General features: G+C 34.9%; 1 protein-coding gene across 1 annotated transcript in view; it reads right to left on the minus strand.

Annotated features, from left to right (window-relative positions):
• Positions 1 to 10,344: 10,344 nt before the first annotated feature.
• Positions 10,345 to 12,917, minus strand: part of LOC129786366 (TWiK family of potassium channels protein 18) — an 89,532-nt gene continuing 86,959 nt past the window's right edge. The window contains 1 exon segment of the mRNA XM_055821337.1: positions 10,345 to 11,450. Within this exon segment, the coding sequence (XP_055677312.1) occupies positions 10,417 to 11,450 (1,034 nt within the window). The 3' untranslated portion in view covers positions 10,345 to 10,416.

The raw sequence follows: 12,917 nt of genomic DNA on the forward strand, positions 1-12,917 counted from the left end.
CTTTAAAGACGAAATTTCGTTGAATTATTTTGTGAAATTGATACTGAAAGAATCCCAGTATTGTGCTATAAATAATTTTTGAGAAATAAATTTAATCTTTCTCACGCGAGTGTTTTATACCATCATCCCTTTTTCTCAGGCTTCTAGGGGGTGGGTGATGATAGGGAGGGAAACAGAGGTGATTAGGGGAGAACAGGGAAATAGAAAATACATGGTTTGGTGCTATTTTCTTCGTTTTTTTTTTAATAAATCACATATTGTACTGTCCGATTTGTGCCGGCGATAAAACACGTTTTGTATTGCGGGTGGGAATATAATGTGCGAATTTTGTACGAAGAAGCTGAGGGGGTAACATTGTGGGGAGTAAGATACTGCGAGTGTGAAAAGTTGTGCTGTGTAAAAAAAAAAGGAGTTGGAGATGAAGAAAAAAAAATGTTTTCACACAAATGATCACTTTCGCTATTTTCACAAACTCACATTTTTATTCCACATATGGAGGTGTACAACAATGAAAAACACTCCAAGTTTGGCGCCAATTTATCAAAAAAAGAAAGAAGAAAAGGGCACCCTCAACTACCCCCCTTGCGTTGTAGAAAAATATCGCTTTATCCCCATACGCATTTCTTCGTAAATAAAAAAAAAATATATTGTTAGAGGTTGTTTCTGACACCTTCCGTATTGAATTTCCCTCATATGCGGTAATTTATTCACAATACTAAGCATTGCAAGCATTGATAGGATATCTGTGAATTTCAACTGAGGTTGCAACAAGAAAAATCAAGCTTTTTTTTACATCGTGTTGCATTTTATTAAATATTATATAAATACTATTTATAATACAAACAATAATTTGATTTTATAAATATAAATTTAACATCGTATTTTAGGAAACATTCGTATGTATTTTTTTTTAAATAATTTTACATCAATGAAATTAACAAAAAAAAAAAGAATTTCTAAATTATTTTCAGTTTCTTTCATTAGTTTTTTTTTTGAATGGTGTTGTTTCAAATGTTTTTTTTTAATGTTAATTAGGTAAAATGGTAATTGTTTACCTCCTATTTTTTTTAATTAGGTAATATTTTTGATAGACCTTTTCACTATATTTACAAATCGCTGTATGAATTTCATAACACTTCTCACCACATTTTATGTCAGTTCAAAAAAAGTTTATCTACATGTTTTTTTTTAAAGTAAATTTATTTAAATACACTATGGGGATCGATGATAAATTTGGCACAGATATAATTACACTCTTTTCAATTGTTTTTTTTTTTAATTTTATTTTGAAAAATTCTTCCTAATTAACTTCTTCATATAACACAAAGTATTACCTACTAATATGGTTTTATTTAAATTTTGATTATATTTTTTTTATCTATATATACATTCTAATTTTCCTATTTTATACATTCATTTTTTCTTGGAAAGTTTATTATTTGATGTTTTTCTTGGAGATTTTTTTATTCTTTCTCCACCACTGAATTTAATCTTATACCATTCATCTTCCATCTATAAATCTTTTCTTTTTTGGTCTGGCTTTCCTTATTTAATGCAATCTCCTCAAATTCTTTTCTCATCAGCTGTATAAACATACAATTTTTTTTTATATTTACAATTCAATTGAAAGTTTTTCTAATCTGTTTTTATGCGGATGCTCTAAAATTAAATTAATATATCATTCTCTTTAGCAAAGTTCTCTCACTCTCACTCTCTTTATCAATTTTCGTATCCTGGTACCCCATCTATATGTTATGTTCTAATTTGCGCTGAGAAGATACATAGAAAATGTGGGGGAAATAGGAATCAATATTGAGGATATTTTTCATTCTTAATCAAATTAAAAAATTCTTTTAGAAGGTTTTTCTTGTGACTAATTGCAGTTGATTTTCATGTGAATTTCACACCAAAATGTGCGTAGAAGAATTACAATGAGATTGAATTAATGTGCCTATGGAAATTAATCAGATGGCTAAAGGAGTTAGCTTGAGATATATATTTTCCGTCATCACAAACTTTGTTTCATTTAACACAAAGTTATAACTTCAAAATAATACAAATGTGTAACGAGAGACTCTACCCTTCTTGTCTTACAATGTTCCCATCTATTCCCCGCAAGTCTCCACAAGATGAATGAACATTATATGAACCATGAAACGTGTCTTCATTAATTTCCTGAATCAAATCTATACATATATAGTGCTGTCCCAAGAGCTATGTATGATGCATAATTTGTATCACTATACAGATAGGAGAGACTGGAGTTAAGTGAATGAATTTAAATACTCTGTGTCTTTCATAAATTATTTAGAATAATTTTCTTACATCAATTTATTTAATTGTTTTCCTTCCTTTCTTGTAATATATCCTTTGAAAAATCCTCCACAGATTTTTAATCTGTGACTTTTCTTACTCAAAGAAATCATATAAAACACGTAGAAAGACCACGTTAGGAGAAAAAACGAGAAGGTAATTGCATCTTCCTGTTTACCTATTCGTTTATACGTTTTTATGTGAATTTCCTATGATATTTACGGAGCTCCAATCTCTCCGTATGTTGAAGATTTATTCAAAAACAACTCAATGAAAAATAAAAACTTTTCATTTTCCTTTTTTAATTTCACCAAAAAATTTTATTATGCAAACACCCTAAAAAAAACAGGAAATGCACAACAGTTTGGAACTAATAAAAACCCAAATTATATACATTGTTGGTTTATACGCGACGTATTACGGTAAAGTGCAGTTCATATGTATGTAGGTATTAAAAAAATTAGTGATTGAATGTATTTGGGGAGGTAACGTGAAAAATTTATAGCATGAATGCTACTCACATGGAATCCTAATGATGTTTGAAAGCATCCAATTATTTTTCACAAAAATTTTCCGGCCAACTGTGCAGAAAGCATAGTATGTTATATACGTATATATATAAAAAACATACATACATATATCCCACATATACCTGCACATGTGAAAATGGTAATCAATATTCACGCAGAAGAACGAGTTACATGAGAAATTTCACACACATATGGAGATTGTGTGCGGTTGTTCCCATAATCAAATAATATTCATTCATCATATATTTATAGCACAACCATGCTACCAAATTATTTCTTCCGGCCGTCATATCCGCTCGTACGCTCGTACCAAAAATTCACTCGCAAACCTTACTTCCACACCAGTAAGGGCTCTTTTTTTTTAATGGAGTAATAGCTGGTGAAGGGATGAAAAACGTGTATTCCCGTCACAATTTGCTGATTTTTTTTCGCTCCTAGTAATACCATTCTTTTCCCGATGCATGGCAAATATAAAATAATACTGCACATGAAAGTACATGAATTTGCGAAAAATTGCCAGCAATTCCATGGGTGATTACTTACATATGTATATACCCAGTGATATTGCACTCTGTGTGACTTTTTGTGTTTCAAGTACGATTAAAAAAAATATATATTCACGGGAAAAATCAAAGATCTGACATTGTGATGTAGATGTACATATTAAAACACGCGTAAAAAATGTTGAAATTACACTTTGAATTTGAGAGTGAAATTGAAATCAAATTGATTGATCTTTGGCGTAGGATATTTTGCTATATACCTACAGAGGAGAGTTTTATGGACATTTTTCCAATTATTTCTCCAAAGCGAAAACGTCCAGAATTTATACTTTTGATTTTCAATTTGAAAAATATATCAAAAATATGAAAAGTCTATGTTGGGGGTAAATATATGGAAAATGTAATGCATTTTAAAGCAGTAGGATCATGCAGAAAATGAAGTTGTGCGGAGAAAACCCAAAAAGACGGAAGTCAATTCAATATTTCCAAAGTTCCCCTTTCATTCACATTTTGCTTCATTTTCTTTTCCCCTTGAATGTTCATTTACACACCGGGCTGAAGCTCGATGGGGCGAGGTAATCTGTGTAAGGGGGAATATATTGCACGAATGAATGGGGAGTGGGAAGAAGGTGAAAATGAAATGAAGAAAATATAATTGAATATTATTACGATGTCATTATTTTTGGTTGTGGGGAGAAGAAGAAAAAAAGGTGATAAATGAAAAGGGCATGATGTAGGTGAAAGTAAGTTTATAATACAATGCTAATATTATTGGAAAAAAAAAGATTCACGGACTGTGATAAGGTCCTCTGGGGGATAATTTTTCTCAATGGGCGTAGGATGTTCTCTCTTTTATATGTGTTATTTGTTAGTTGAAAAGCCATGAGCAGAAAATCTCATTTTGGCTATCGTTCAATTAATCTGCGTTGAAACAGCAAAGAGTGTGAAAAAAAAGGCATTCAACAGAGAACCCCCATCCTGCCCTCATAACATTTCACCTTGTGGACCAAATATTGACTCCCACGACACCGCAGCATCCGGGTGTGGTGTCTCTTTTTTTTTCTGTTGGTTCTCTGGTCTCCTTAAGCCACCCACCCGAATGATGATTTATAGATTTTTGAATGAAATTCACGGTTGGTGGAATTTGTAAATGTGAAAATGATGATGGTGAGAATAAATCGTGTGGTGTATGTAAGATTCGCGTGAGATCCATTAAAAAGTTTCAATAATAATTCAAACCATTAAGAGTATGAGTGGGAGCTTCTTCTAATTAATTTCAACCACCCAAACCCCATGAATTTCCACGCTCCCTACCCCCAGTACAGATGTATAGTGCAGGAAAGAAGAGACAAACCAAGAGCATAGCGACAGCGTCGTAATTAGATTTTACTTGGGTATAGGGTAACATCTACTTACTTGACTTAGAAAGGGGATTCCGTCATCTATCTGGGGTGGGAGGAGAACCTTTTTGGAATTTGTGTGGTTATTCTCACTGATATTTTGTGATTTAATCGAGATTTTCATTCACAAAGTCTTAATATATGTATTCTCAGAAGTATCACGTGATTTAAATTAATAAGATAATTTTAAATTTTCTATCTCATCGCTTATTAGTTGAACGTGATATTTTTTTTTTTACTTAAAGAGGGAAAACTTTCTTTCGCCCAATATTTCACTTTCATCATTTAATGCAAATTTACAGGTAGTGCACGAAATTAATTTTCTCTTTTGCAAATACGAAGAGCATGGCTAATTTTACTCTTTTCCACACCTCGTATAGGAAGATTCCATCGCAAACAAGGAAAGGTGCGAAAAGCATCGCAGCCACACTATATCACAAGTGACGATAAGAACATCAAGAAAATTATTTTGGCTCCTTGTAATGTATATTAGCAACACCAACTTAATCCCCTCCCACATTCAATGTTAAAGGTTTCTCTGAAATGGTGCGATGTATTCCCTCATGGAGAAAATTGTGTGATTAATTCGAATTTCATGAGCTTTTGCAGCTCTTTTTATCTTTAGTTCAGATGAAGGGGAAAAAAAGTCAAAATAGTGCGACGCTTTGAAGTTCTAGAGCATCCTATATAATGGGTGTGCTTGATGCTTTTATCTCCCACCAACTTCCACTTTATTTTCACAAAACACAAATCTCTCAATGCAACGCTCCTGTGCACCATCCAATGTACATATATACGTTTTACACTGAATGAAAAGCATTGAGGGAATCATAAGAGAAAAGCTCGAATTTGGTGGTGAGAGGATTATTTGGTGGAAAATTAAATACAAGACATGAAGAAGATTTTAGAAGCGGGAGAAACGATAGAATAGTCAGAGAATACCTTTAGTTTCGGATGACTGTATGCGCTATACAAAATATCCCTTTTGCCAGGAGAGCGGATTCCATTTCCGCAGAAAACATTTACATGCTGTGTGACATCCCCTTAATGTTGCTTCGTATTTCTTCTTGCTTCCCTTCCCCCAAAATGCTCATACAATGTCCATGATTTTGCTACCTTGTGTACAATCATTGTCAACGCAATATTAACAAATATTCAGGTTGTGTTGTTTCTACATGGTGTGGACATATAGAAACACTCGGAGGTAAAAGAGCATCATGATTAAAAGGTGGGGGAGACACAGCATATCACTAAAATGCATCATAGAACAATTTAGCTGCTCGTTTAATGAGAAAATTGCAACATTTTTGAGGTGATGAACTCATAATTTTCATTTTAAAATGTTTCGAAATTGTTCCTTTTCATGAAATTTTGAATATTTTACTTCTTTTCAAGTTAATTTAAGTTTCAAAGAAAAGAAATAAAGGTTCTTGAAAAGGAATTCCCTATCGTTTAACATAAAAAAAAATTCCTCAATTTTCATAAAAAGACAAACTTCAACAATACAGCATACCCAGGATATGTTATAGGGTTAGTTATTTGTCCCTTGTGATGTGTGTCGAGAACAGTTGGTACTCGTAGAGCATCGTTTGTTACAAATTTACCAGCATCAAGAGAATTAAAGTTATGTACAATAGAGGGATCAAGTTTTGTCCATACTGCTGTATGTAGAATATTTCTCACTTCTGGATTCATAAATTGAAATGACAAATTTCCCCTCATTCACAATTTCATCAATAAATTGCCATGTTGACCACGCAGTGAAAAGCTCATGGGTGAATCATCAATCTCGGTGTGACATGCCATTTGTGAAATTTATCCTCGTGAGATATTTTGCAAAAAAAAATCCTCCACCACAATATTATTGCAGAAATGGACACTTGAAAAAAAATCAAAGTGCCAAATAAATATAGGAAGTGGGGATGTGTTTATGAAAGAAAGACAGCCAAAAGAGGAGAATCAAGCGGAGAATTATTTCAAAGTTGAGAGCTTTTGCTTGTATAAATAATTTGGCGCGTGCCTTTTGTGATTTGGGATAATACCAAGGGAAATTATTAAACCGATTAAACTTAAATTGCATTAAAAAATTAATTTTTTATTCATGCGAATGCTTCTTAAAACATAATACTCGCGTATGTAAGATTAATGTGTTTTATCTCTGTCTTTAGTATATTTCACAAGATGACGTCTATGTCTTATAAGGAGTGCGGGATATTATGGTCATTCTGTCGCATTGTTATAATATGGCTAGAAGAGGATATTAGCATTTGATTAACATAAATGTTTACACATAATACACGTCATTTGCTTGTATTCCCAGTCCTAGATATTCAGATTTCGCCACCTTCTAATGTTCTCCACCACTAAGGGTGATTGTTTATTGTAAGTACACTCATGTGACTTTGTAATTACAATATACATTTGCAATGTAGGTACATTATGTATAGCTCAACATACTACCACTACGTGCCGTAGTACACATTCCAACATAGAAAATAATGTCATTAAGTGCATTCAAATGGGAATATCTGCCTAATGATTATTGATTTAATACAAAATATATAATTGTAGTGGATGTAAAATATATATCTAAAGTTTCTCAAAAAGAAAATCCGATTTTTAGGAATTTTATCGAAAGACCATTCATTGCTAAAAGCTCCTTACAGATTTTTTTTCAGTTAATTAAACCCTTAAAAACCTAATAAAAATATTACATTCATTGGAATATTTATGAAAATAATTCCATCCATACATATGTTTATAATAAACATAATTAGCACTATATTAGTGATCCATTTCATAATGATAAAATATTGTTAAATTTTCAATAAGCAATAAATTAAATTTTTGATTGCAAAATGGTTATAATAAAGTTCCTAAAATTTTTTTCTTGAACTGATATGGGTGCATAATGAACTAATTAATCTTAATATATAAAGCTGAAATGTTTGTTTGTCTGTCTGTGGCACATGAACTCCTCCGAAACGGCTGGGCCGATCTTGATGAAATTTGGTAGGAGGGTAGAGGGGGTCATTACGAGTTGCAAGCGCTATGTGGGATTCCGCCCCAGCCCCCCTTTATAGCGCCCCCACAGAAAAATTGATTTTATCCCATTTTCTACCTGTTAAAGGGTCAGATAACGGGATTTTTTTATTTTAAAATTTTTTCGGGGTACCGTATTATTCATTCCACCTACTAATATACGCTCCACTTTTATGGCTTAAAATGGAGTTAGCTCACACGTGATTGGGGGCTCGGGTTGACTAGTGCATAATAAATGTAAAATATTATCAATTGCATTTAGTCACAATTTCCGGTGTGGGATTTTATAAATAAATAATATATTTTGTAGGAAGTAATTCAGGATGACCCAATATGGTGGATAGGTCATGAGGGAAAGAGGATTATGGGGGACTGGGTGGGAGTATTTGGAAGTAAATAGATCTTTTTGTAGTTATCTCAGCTTCAGTCTTAATTGATTAATTCTTGATGATTTTCCAGACACACAATTTCGTCTCTAATTTACTTTGGAATGTCACTTAAATACCACATAATTGAAATTTATACACACTGCCACGCAGGGAGAATGAGAATGATTACAAGAAATATACAGGATATCATTATATGTATACAACATAGGACCCCTGGATACTTCTCATTCCCACAATTCTACGCCCCCAATTGGTGGCATTCTCATATTATGTATTATATAAATATGTGTGTGAATTCCTGCCAAAGGCGTTGGGAATGGTAAATGAAAGGCATAACTGAAGAAGTTACTCAGTGGCGATTCTCTTTGACCAAATGTGGATACATTACATACATATTTGCAAAGTACCTACCATGTTTTCCTACCACCCCCCTCCCCTTCAGAGCACCATCAGCACCGTCATTCGGTGTTACTTCATATATGTTAGGTATGTGTGTATATTTAGCAATGTGGTGGAATTCCACCAACCACCAGAAATGACCATATTCGTGCATATGTATGAGATTAGATGTGATTCCGTGAGATGGGCACATGAGACGTACCGTCGTCGTACCTCCTTCAGTCACTACACCTACCCCATCATCTTGTGACGAAACCGATGCAAATTGTTCGTTCATTAAAATTTGATTGCATTTGAATAATGCATATATTTCCTCCATGGCGACCAGTTGGGGGGCTGGTGTACCACCACATGATGGTTGATTTTGTGGCCATATGGAGAAAATGGAATGGATATCAAATGGTTTGGAAGATCTTAAATTTATGGCATACGCATAAAGTGTGGGATATTTCTCCTGTATATCAATCGACTGAATAAATTTCTTCCCTGGAATTTTCCCATGCACCCGCTCCAGCTCGTAAAACATCACGTGTACTTGTCTTATCAATCACACAGCATCATTTATGCCCCACTTTCACCAGATCTCCACCATCCATCCCCACCCCCCGTGTTAGCCTTCCTTGCCGTGAAAAATTGCAATTCTCCAAATGTATCACGTGGAATGTTATTAAATTTGAGACAATACATTTCAGCTGTCTTACCCCCCTATTGTGCTGAATCAAGTATCAACTGTACGTTACTTACATGCTTGTATATGTCTTGTATCGGGAAAATAAGACAAAAAGCAAAGGATTGATCATGAAAATTTAGAAATAAACTCAAGAAAATCCTTTAAAAAATTTAGGACTCATTTTAACTCTTTAAGGTCCGCGATTAATCTAGCGAGCTGGTTGAACTAAAAATAATTTTTATGGGTTCCTTTGAGCTCAAATAAGACATTGAGCCTTATTCAGCGACCAAGAAACCCTTGAAATTCTCTTGAAATCTTAAAATTTGAGCACAAAATTCAAGGATTTAAAGGGTTTTTTGGTCACTGAAAAAGGCCAATTTTCGGCAAAAAATCCCTACTCAAAAATTTTAGGTTTTTCGTCCTTTCATGATCCTGTGAGTCATTGGGGATGTTCTTTTGTGGTCATAAAATAATCAGGAATTGTAAAGACATAGTATTGTACTAATTTGGACTCAATATTCATAAGATAACTATTCAAAATGAAACATTTTCAAAATCGAGCTTTTGGGTCAGCGTATAACCCAATGGAGCTTATAGGGTTAAATTCACAAAAAAAATCAAAATAATCCAATAGAAAATGCAAATCAAAATTTAGTGCAGTAAAGGACAAAAATAAATCTTTCTTAGATGTATTTTGTCTTGTGGTTGGGACCATCATTTTCATGTGACTGGCACATCCATATATATAGTTGCGGGATCAACCCACAAACAAAATCTAATGTGGCAGAATGTCTCTCGGGTTGGTTTTCTCACAATTGACTGCATTTTTCTCACCAAAAGACATCCATATCTTATTTCTTTGCATTGCGTGACTCAGCGGGTGGCAAGAAAAGATGCGCATCATCATTTATTCGAAGTGCATTCACTTCTGCATTGGATGGCTAAATGGGGAGGGGGTGTGGGGAGAAATATTCAGTGACTAGTGGAAAATGCTTCTTCTGCAATTATCCTTATCATACTGCGGCATGGAATTTTGCTATTTGTGGGAATGGGAGAAATTTACTATATATAGTGGAAGTATGTGTGTATATATAGTGTGTGGAGGCCACATCTTCAAACCTTTATGACATCCCCTGGGTACTGCATCGGTTCGTCTCATCCACCCTCTCGTCACATGAACACATCACCCATAATGGGACCCTTTCGTGGGGTCGTGGGCACACCGTGGGGGCACTTGGATTCATCTTCGAACGTCACCATTTTCTCCCGTGGCTTCACAAGGAGACTCGCCGGTGGGGGTGGAAGGAGTGTAGTGGTTGGTTGTATGTGTGAGACGGGTGATCTCTTGGGCGGTGGTAGTGCTAAGTCACCCACCCCTGAAAGATTAAATTCACTTATACTACGTGGCACAAAGTACTCCACGTGATTCTCCATGACGCCCGTCGATCGGCGTACGGGTGTATTCCTCTGGAAGGAATTACTCGAACGTCTCGGTAGGGAGCTGTAGCTATTGGCAAGGAGATCGTGTTGCCTCTGTCAGGATTTTGGTGTCATTGCCACCGTTACGAGGGCAACCTCCTCATTAATTGGCGACGGTATCTGATCTTGTACGCCAAATTTCCGTAGCCACGCTATAAGCTCACTCTGTATGAGGCTGAAGCACATGGCCACAACGGCCATCCCCACGAGAATATAGCCAGAAGCTATGTACTGTGCCAAGTGACTCTGCGGCGATAGGTCCCCAAAGCCAATTGTGCTGAGAGACGCGAAGCAGAAGTAGAGGCTCTCCAGTACACCCCACTGCTGAATCTTATGGAAGAGAACAGCACCCAGGCTTATGTAGCAAATAAGTATCATGATGCAAACTGATATTGGCACTGTTGGTGATGTATAGGAGGTGCTATGGTGATGATTGTGACTCTTGAACGTACTACCATTGTGGAAGGTGTGCGGTCGTTTTTCAGTGTCAAGGGACGGGAGTCCTTTACCACCGGTCCCACTTGTACTGCTGCTAGCGCTATTCGTACCCGAACTACTCGCTGATGTGGATGGGGAACGAAATCGACGGAAGATACATCGCATCACACTGGATAGACCCTCACCCATTGCCGAGAGGTAGAGTAGCATTAGTGGGATGCCAAAGAGGGCGTAAATTAAGGCAGCTATCCGGCCCCATTGGCTACGTGGTGATACCCCACCGTATCCTGCAATTAAAAGCAAAAGGAAGACACGTTAAAAGGACATAATTTTCATTTTTACACATAAAACCCCCACCCTTCTGCCCTTATAACGTTCATGTTGAAAGTGCGTGAGGAGCATTAGCATTTAGAGAAGAAGAAGTCGAAAAAAAAACATCCCTCATTCCCCATTATTGCTCCACGCATAGACCGGAAAGTATAATAAATCTTCAGTCTTGTTTGATAATTACGCGCGTTGTATTAAATTGGAAAAGTTTCATTGTTCTTTTTTGTCAATTTTCTTTTTATTTTTATGTTCCATTGTTTGGTGGTTAATGTGCAAACAACCTACAAAATACAAGAAATATTTTAATGCTTAATAACTAGGTACTTAGATCCTAAAACTAACCTTAATCTACAATTGTGAAAATGAGATTTATTAGCAAAAAAAAAAAAGATTTAAATTCCTAAATTAATTTTAAAACATTATATCCCACACTTTGCTATAAAATTACCTATGTAGGTATTTCTCCAGCAACGTTAGGTATTTTAGAAACGATTCTCCCCCACAAAGCTTCGAGCTTTCTAAATCGTGAGGGATGTGTAATTAGTGTGGAATTTTCTTCCTTTTTGGTGTGGGAATGTGGAATTTTGTAATATCTCCTTCTCAACACCTCTACTTTCGTCCAAAAAGTACCCCATAAATGTATTAAAGAAATTTAACCTGTCTGAGGTCAAGCTATATGGATGTGCGCACAGCATATATGTAGCATACTGTGCAACATCCACTTTACAACAGACGTGCTAAATGCTTCAAAAACAACATAAACATGGAAAGTGTAGTATAAAAGAAATTTAATTACACTCTAAAAGCATCCCACGGTGAATTTATGAGTCTAGAATGTGGTTTATCTGGCGCTGTATCGTCTACCGCCTTTTAAATGCATCACCTCATGTGTGTAAAATGCTAAAATTACACGTTCACGGTTCACAAGGGATACCACCAGAGGAAAAACATCTAATTACATCTAGATTTTCAATGCTTTCCCCCAAACACTGGGGGTCATTGCAGAGAGAATTCTAACTTTCAAAATATTTGGCATTTATTGATGAAAGCTTTGGTTGTAATTAATTAGAATTCCAAAATGAATAATTGCACTTTGTAATTAAAATACCTTCTCAGAAGGATTTCATTAAATTTAATAAAGAATTATTAGTTAGGGAAAATTAGAGTAGATTTAGTTATTCAATCATACTGAAAAAGCTTGGGAAATATATATTTCCTTTTCTTGTAAAGTTTAGTATATTGTGAAAATTGACGAAAAAGTATTTTTTTTAAATGTTGAAAAATGATCAAAATTTATTTTTAATTACATTTTTCAACAAAGCTTTTTCTTCTGCGCAGAACTTATTTCTCACAAGAAAAAAAACTTTGATTATCCAGAGTCATTAAGCTTTAAGAGTAAGATGTGATGAAAGTGGAAGAAGGTGTTT

The sequence above is a fragment of the Lutzomyia longipalpis genome, chromosome 1, assembly GCF_024334085.1.
Source record: "Lutzomyia longipalpis isolate SR_M1_2022 chromosome 1, ASM2433408v1".
NCBI classification, from domain to species: domain Eukaryota; kingdom Metazoa; phylum Arthropoda; class Insecta; order Diptera; family Psychodidae; genus Lutzomyia; species Lutzomyia longipalpis.